Here is an 8156-nt window from a genome sequence, read left to right on the forward strand (position 1 = left end):
GGGTGACAGGAGGGGAAGAGCTGGGGACAAAGTGGGACGGAAGGGTGAGAGGAGAGGCCATGAGGAGTGACAGGATCGGGCATGTGGGGCCAGGGGAGGTAATGGGGGACAGGAGGGGCCACAGGGTGACAGGAGAGGGTGATGGGTGGCAGGAGACGACATGGGGGGGTGGCAGGAGGGGACACGGGCGTGGCAGGGCCAGACACGGGGTGGCGGGAGCGGCCATGTGGGGCGGCAAGGGGCGGGGCCGACCCGGGCGGCGCCGCCGGGGGCGGGGCGCGGCGCATGGGCGGGGCTGGCTCTGGCCCCGCCCCGCGGGCGGGGGCGCGCGGCGCATGCGCGGGCGGTGCCGGCACCTGCCCCCTGGCGGGTCAGGTGGGCGCGGAGCGGCGGCGCCGAGGGGAGGTAAGAGCGGGCGGGCGGGCGCCATTTGCCGGCTCCGCCGCGGCGGCCGCGCTCCGCCGGGCGCTCGCTCCTCGGCCCCCTTCCCCGGCGGGAGCCTGTGCGGGCCAGGCCTCACGGCACGTCTGGGAGGTGCCCCCGTCCCCCCGGGCTGCCCCACAGGGCTGTGGGGTGCCCCCATCCCCCTGGCAGGGCTGTGGGGTGCCCCCATCCCTGTCCCTTGGGCAGCCCCACAGGGCTGTGGGGTGCCCCCATCCCTGTCTCCCTGGCAGGGCTGTGGGGTGCCCCCATCCCAGTCCCTTGGGCAGCCCCACAGGGCTGTGGGGTACCCCCATCCCTGTCTCCCTGGCAGGGCTGTGGGGTGCCCCCATCCCAGTCCCTTGGGCAGCTCTGTGGGGTTGTGGGGTGCCCCCATCCTCGTCTCCCTGGCAGGGCTGTGGGGTGCCCCCATCCCTGTCCCGTGGGCAGCCCTGCGGGGCTGTGGGGTGCCCCCATCCCTGTCTCCCTGGCAGAGCTGTGGGGTGCCCCCATCCCAGTCCCTTGGGCAGCCCCACAGGGCTGTGGGGTGCCCCCATCCCCGTCTCCCTGGCAGAGCTGTGGGGTGCCCCCATCCCAGTCCCTTGGGCAGCCCCACAGGGCTGTGGGGTGCCCCCATCCCTGTCCCTTGGGCAGCCCTGCGGGGCTGTGGGGTGCCCCCATCCCCGTCTCCCTGGCAGAGCTGTGGGGTGCCCCCATCCCAGTCCCTTGGGCAGCCCTGCGGGGTTGTGGGGTGCCCCCATCCCTGTCCCCCCGGGCCACCCCATGCGGCTGTGGGGAGTCTCCTCAGCCTCCCTCCCTGGCACCCTCTCTTGCAGGTCTCAGTCCTCCTTGGCCCCATTTCTCCTTCCTTTCCGCCCGCCACATCCTAGGCGTCCCGGGAGCCCCGACTCCTGCTCCTGCTGCTGCCGTCGCACAGGGCTGCGGGGCCCAGCTTGGCCTGGCGCTGCATGGGGGTCTGGCTGTCCTTGCAGGACCTGGTCCTGCCTGGGCCGGCAGTGCGCTGGGGTTGCGGTGGCTCCGGGGGAATCTCTTGCCGTCTGTCAAGCACGGAGCCAAGGCCTGGAAATGGGGAGAGCCGGGGCCCTCGGTGCAACCCCCTGACACCCACGCGTGCCCCCTTCTGCTTTTATCTACAAACAGGTGCTGGTGTCCTGCACTAAGGGTGCATTCACTTGCCCATTTTATGTTCTGCTGGAAGCTGAGGTTGTTCTTATAAAGAGCTTGTAAAGGGCTCATCAGCCAATACAGGCTACAAAAACATCGTCACTGCTGTAGGTGTGGTGGATGGCTGTGTGCCCCTCGGTGTCGTGGCTGTGTCATGCCTGTCGGTAGTCTGCTGACCTGCCAGACTTTGGAGTGGTCTGTAGTAACCCATTAGTCATTTTTTAAAACCTCTGTGACTGTTAGTCACTTCTTATCTGCTGTAAACCTTTTCTAAATGAAAACTCCTGTCAGGGCTGCTGGCTTATTTCAGGAAGGACTTTGGCATGGGCGAAGGGGAGACAGGGCATCGACTAGCTTACACCCCCCTTAGCAAGGGTTTGGACTAGAGAGAGCAAGGGTTTTGAACAGCTCAGCTGCGTAGGGGAGAGTTTTCCAAAGTCATCAGCCCAGAGGGAGCTATACTGCAATTCCTGTTTGTCTCTTATGACATTTGTCATTTTGTTCTTTGCCTTAGAGCCACTTGGTTGCACAGATGCTTCTAAAATGTCCTCAGACCCATCAAGTCAGTTCAACTGTGCAGCACGGCTTTGACTTGGGGTATTTTTTGTGCAGGGGAAATGAAATTACTGAGTCTTTAGATAGTTTCTGTGCTGCCCACAGAGTTAAGCAGAAGTTACTGATTTTAGCTTTGTGGCAGGCGCTGGCTGAGAGAACTCTGAACAGAGAAGAAACAAAGTAGAGCAGGGCCCACTGGGGTTAATGCAAAAGTGTCTTTTGCCCTAGAAGGAATAGGAGTGCTGCTCCCAACAGAGGCAAGTACTTATATTTCTGTCAGAGGTTGGTCTGCTGGTGTCATCACGAAGCAGCACCACATGTCCACACCCCTCCTGGGAATGTTGCTAGCAGGTGTAAGCAAGCAAAATCTCTTCGTATTTCATACCAGGCTTGCACCAGCTGGCTCATTCTTCTGGTTAGCAGATTTAGGTACATGTTCAATCCTCAGATCAGATTCCAGAGTGTGCGGGTAAGCAGGCCAAGCAGTTCAAAGGAGTCAACTTCCTAGAATATTGACTTCCTCAGGACTGGGGTGAGAACCAGATTACGCAGCCTGTGCTTTCATGCCAGAGCTCTTTCAATTTATTCTTCTCTTATTCGGGTTTAGCATCCACGATGCACTCTTTCTGCCCTGATCAGAAGTTAGATGTGTTACTTTTTACTTAAGGCAAGAGAAACTGTGTCCTCAGCACCTTGTTCCTGGCTGTTTTACTCTCATCATCAGTAACTGCACATTCAGCTTCCTAGAGCTCTGCCGTTGTTCTTTCACCCTGGCTCAATATTACAAGCTCGAAGGCAGCACACTGAGCGCAGATCTGGCAAACTCACTGAATGATGTTTGTTTTTTAGTGACTGTTATGCTGGAGGAAGGTGTTCCCTGGATGGTTCTGGAGGCGGAAGTGCTGTTCTTTCTAGAGCAGGTACAGTACAGACAGCAGCAAAACAGATCTCTCATTCCATGTAAGGCCTTTATCCTGACTTGCAGAACACCCCTGGGAGGGAGCAGACTGGTCCGCACTTGGCCTTTTGTCTCTGGCTGCTCACTAAGGAACCTGTATTCTTGCAGTGTGAACTTGTATCTGTTTCCTAGCAAACTGGACTGCAAAAAGCATTGCCAAAAAGAGCATCAGAGAAGCCATCTCTGTGCCTGGGAAACCCCTTCAGAATTGTAGAGATCACACGCAGGAAGCCAGCGCAGCTCTGCTTGTAAGGTGAGTCAGCATTCTGGAGTGATTAAAAATGGTTTACTGGCTGACTTACTTTGATATTAGGCCTGTATGTCTTTTGCACCCTTGCAGTATAGCAAGTCAGACAGAACAAATGAAATAGCTAGTGACTGTATGATGAAAAAAATGCCTGGTGATGGAGATCCCCAGTGATATTTTGCTGTTTCTGAAGACATGGGCAAGGTAAGATTTTCATCTAGTGATGATATGTTTACAAAAACTAGGTAAGCTTTCAGGAGCACAAAATTTTCTTAGATATGTATCAATTATATCACATTTAACTAAACTCTCAAAAATTGTTCTCAACTTGTGCTTAGTTTGCTTGTGCTTAGTACCTGCTGCTTCCATTTCAAACTTGATGGAAGACTTGTGTGCCTGAAAGTTTGCCTAATTCCCAGCTCTACTGTTTGTTCTAATAAGAGAGATTGCCTCCTATTTACAGAAATTACTGAGAAATGGAGATGGCAATACCTTATTCTATTTGAGGTCTTTCCTGTTCATCCCCAGCAAAATCCAAAAGCTGGAGTTTTGCTCTACGTTCCTCAAAATAATGTAAAGATAGGGTAATAATAGAAAGATCCTGTTAATCCTTTTCTGAAATCCAGAGTAGATTTCCAGTTATAAAACTCCAGGGAATACCACAAAACTTGCATTCTTTGTTCCAACTTACTCCACAGTCTGTGTTGTGCTGCTTAATTTCTGAAGGGGAACAGAACAACTGAGGGAGATTTCAGGGACTCAGTGTTTTTTCCTTCAGCTGTAATAAGTGCCTGTGGAGACAAGGTCAGACTGTCAGCACAGGAACCAGGAGCTCTAGGTACTGAGCTGAGTGACTCTCTGCAGAATCTGTGATTCAGATAGCTATTTTGTACCGTTTCAGAGCGCTGTAGGTTGCCTTGGTCCTGTGCCCCTCCGTCCTGCTGCAATGAGTGGGAAGTCCTTGCTATTAAAGGTCATTCTCCTTGGGGATGGTGGAGTTGGGAAAAGTTCCCTCATGAACCGTTATGTCACCAACAAGTTTGACTCTCAGGCTTTCCACACAATTGGTGTGGAGTTCTTAAACCGAGACCTGGAGGTGGATGGACGTTTTGTGACTCTGCAGATTTGGGACACTGCAGGACAGGAGAGATTCAAGAGCTTGCGAACCCCCTTTTACAGGGGGGCAGACTGCTGCCTGCTGACCTTTAGTGTGGATGACCGGCAAAGCTTCGAGAACCTCAGTAACTGGCAGAAGGAGTTTGTCTATTATGCTGATGTGAAGGACCCTGAACACTTCCCGTTTGTAGTTCTGGGCAACAAGATAGACAAACTTGAAAGACAAGTGAGCACAGAGGAGGCCCAGGCCTGGTGCATGGAAAACGGGAACTATCCATACCTGGAGACTAGTGCCAAGGATGACACCAATGTGGCAGTGGCCTTTGAGGAAGCTGTGCGACAGGTGCTGGCAGTAGAAGAACAGCTAGAGCACTGTATGCTGGGCCATACCATTGACCTGCACACCAGCTCCAAATCTGGGTCTTCCTGTTGTTAAGAGTGGCTGCCACTTGGGGAAGTTCCCTTGAACCAGCGGCGGGAGCGGAATAAGCACGGGCAGCTCAGGGCACTCTGAGGAAGGTGGCCCCGAGGACAATAGGTAGATAGCTCACCGAGGAGTTGCAGCCTTTCCATCTGAATTCTGGCTGGAGTTTTCAGGCACAGGGGATATAGCTACAGGAGGGAGCTGTCAGAGAGCACATGAATGTAGTCCTGCTTCCATCTCTGCCTGTTTTTAGCAGGTTTAAAGAACTGGGTTGAGCTGAAGAGAGTACATCTCATCTTTACCAAGAACTGCCTGCAGAACAAAACTGAGAGAGCTCAAGACACTCCTTAAAGTATTCTAGTCCTGAACTGAAAAATAGCAGATCCACTAAACTCATGACCTTACTGCCAAAGGAAAGTCTGCTCAGCATACTGATCAAAACCTGTTGGGGAGACCTTAGCCCATGCGACTGTGAGAATGCCAAATACTAGAGTGACTGAGATGTGTGCATCTGTTGTTTTGGATAAGTGTATCCTGTCCTGAGACTGAACTGTGTTGAGAGTTGTTAGTACTATGAAACAGCATATGAAGGAGAAGGAACTGTGTTTGAATGCTGCAGCATCAGTTCTTTGTGGCTGCCTATTTCTGGTCTGTTTTTCCCCGTCTCTAACTTTGTCTTGTTATGGTTGTTACTTGTGGGGAGACTGTCTGCTCCCTGTTTAATATATGTCACGTTAGCTGTTCTGGAGGCTCAACATCAGATACTGCTTCTCATACCCTGGGTAGCCCTGGATGGAAAGTACCTGTGTGGAACCCTCCTGGCCATGTCTAAAGGTTTAGAGTTTCTCAGGAGCTTAGAAGATTTGGAATATGAACCCTGACCAGTTGTCTGGCTTCTGTCGTAAGTAATTGCTATGCCCAGATGATGAGCTCTAGCAGGCTGGGTGGTAGGTGGGTGGAATGTCTCCTGGGTGTGCAGGTGGCTGAGGGAGTTATGCACGGTCAGCTGTTAAAGCCACTCATTCTGTGCATGGGGCCAGTGACCACTGTGCCTCGCTAGTCGACGGATGGGTCGGTGTCTTCAGTCACTTTAACTTGGGTGTTTTGCTCTGGATGTGGTGCACAGGAATGTTCACCTTTACTGCCTGCTCTGTCAGGCACAGTGCTGCTGAGCACAGCAGCTGTGCTGGCTCTTACTGCCAACAGGGGCGTCCAGTACATCTTACCTGTAGCTCTGAGAGACTTTATTGGTAGAGAGGATCCATACAGTTAATTGGCCTTTGCTAATGGCTGCTTTCTTTCTGTTTGATGGGGAGAGATCTGGACTGATTCCACCTCTGTTCAAGGTTGCTGAAAAATGGTCTATGAGGGGCAGGGAAACTTGGAGAAAGGACCCCAGGCTTTGCTAATCCCAGCTCCTGCCAGGTTGCAGTCCCAAACTGTGTGTAGCAAAGAGGTCAGTGCTTGCTGGCTGATGTTTCTTTCCATTGTAACCTCATGTCGCGCAACTTCTTGTGCTTGTGTTTGCCCATGATGACCTTGCCCGTAAGCACATGGGAACCTGTCACGCAGAGAGCTCCCCTGCGTGCGTATCAGCTAGCTGCTGAGTGCAGATCCCCCTGTGATGAGCTGCTGGATGATGCATCATGCAGCTCACATAGAGCAGCCTCATTTACTCTGCGCTTTACAGCAAAGCAGTCCTGTCTTTGCATTGGCTGGTGGCAGCTAATCCTGTCACACAGCAGTTTCTGAGTTTGCAGAGTGTGTCCTCTATGGGAACTCAGGGTGATCCAGCCCTTTTCTATGGGGCAGGCACATGTGGAAGGGACTGAAGCTTTACTGCAAAGTACATGTTGGAGGGATCTGATTTCTAAATAGGGCTGAATACCCACAGTGTCCACAGGGTGGACACGGGAGTACTTGCAGCCTCTGGAAAATCAGGTCCCTTGAAGTGTAAGAGAAGGCTCTGCCTCCATAGGTGCAACGGATTTTTACAAGGTTGTAAAATTATTGTTTATTTAATAATCTCTGACTTATACAGGCCTCTGTAGATTTTTCTTCAGTTTAACACTGCTTGATGTTTCCTTCAAGATCCTGAACACTGTAACCTGTGGTTCTGGTTAACAAATCCAAATATACACACTCCACTTGAGCTGATTTGTGCAGGGCTCCAGAGGGCCTGGATGGGCTCAGGCCCTCGTTTGCAGGCTGTGTTTTTAAGGGTATCCACTCCCGCTAGAGTGGTTGTTGAGGGAGTTCCCTTCAGGTGAAACCGTGCTGCTCTCCCAGCCTTGTTCTCACGTGATCTGCATGAGGATTGGCACCTCCTGTGAGAGACTGAACAAGCTGTGATGTAGGAGGGACACATGCAGCATGCTCTTTGTAGGACCTCGGGTATGTGTTGATGCGAACAGCTGACACTTGAGAATCTCCCAGTGCACAGACTGTGCAGACAGTGTGTGTGCACTGGAGGCTGTTACACAGTACGTTGTCTTTATTTCCAACCAACATTGGATAGTTGATGTTATTTTTAAAAATTATTTTATTAGGTCTATGTATTTTTAAAAAGCGTTAAAAAGAGCGTAGTGTTTTATATTACATTTAAATTGTTTAATTTATTTTAAATTGATACACGCACAATTTCCAAAGGAGCCCAGATCTTGAACTCTTTGAGGCAAAGTTCAATGCCAACAGCCATCCCCTCTTTGTGTCTACTCATGCTCCTGCAGTCATTGCTACTGTTACAGAACTGGAATTGTAAAACTGAGATTCTACCTTTATTTAAGCAAATAAAACATGGATGTATTCAAATGAATTCAAGAAGTGGCTTTTGGTTTTCTACTCAAAGTTCAAGTCAGCTCCTGTTTTCTTGAGGGATGTGAAGCTGCATTGGTTGTACCAACTAGCAGAGAAAAGTCACTAAGGGATCAAAGCATTTTGTTTTGAACAAAGTGGTTGGTTATTCCTGAATGTGTCTAGCTAGAACAGTAGTTGAAGAAATATGACTCATTTACAATCTCAATCCAGTAACCAAATTTGTCTATTCAAGAGTATATCAGAAAACACTTTCAGAACAAATATTTCACATTACTTCCCTCTGTCTGCAATTTAATTTTTAGCCAAGGCTCACAGCAACAAATTGCACTCTCCTTTGATTTCCTCCTGTGATCTTGGAATCAGTCCCTCAGCCTCCAGGGGGCTGTAATCAGAGATAGTTTCCGTAGGTTGCTGAGAAAGAGAAAAGCATATGG

At 51.2% G+C, this 8156-nt stretch overlaps 1 protein-coding gene across 5 annotated transcripts; it reads left to right on the forward strand.

Moving 5' to 3' along the window:
• Positions 1-350: 350 nt before the first annotated feature.
• On the forward strand, positions 351-7720 carry RAB9B (RAB9B, member RAS oncogene family). 5 transcript variants are annotated; one of them, XM_062584494.1, is made up of 5 exons: positions 351-405; positions 3010-3080; positions 3227-3371; positions 3459-3569; positions 4267-7720. In XM_062584494.1, exons 4-5 carry the CDS (start codon positions 3561-3563, stop codon positions 4915-4917), a joined length of 660 nt encoding a protein of 219 aa, XP_062440478.1. In that variant the 5' UTR covers positions 351-405; positions 3010-3080; positions 3227-3371; positions 3459-3560; the 3' UTR covers positions 4918-7720. The 5 variants fall into 5 exon arrangements, with proteins under 5 accessions (XP_062440478.1, XP_062440477.1, XP_062440476.1 ...); XM_062584493.1 differs by having other exon boundaries at positions 3251-3371; XM_062584492.1 differs by having other exon boundaries at positions 3010-3371; positions 3432-3569.
• The last annotated feature ends 436 nt before the right edge of the window (positions 7721-8156 follow it).

The sequence above is a fragment of the Rhea pennata genome, chromosome 11 (genome assembly GCF_028389875.1).
Source record: "Rhea pennata isolate bPtePen1 chromosome 11, bPtePen1.pri, whole genome shotgun sequence".
NCBI lineage: Eukaryota > Metazoa > Chordata > Aves > Rheiformes > Rheidae > Rhea > Rhea pennata.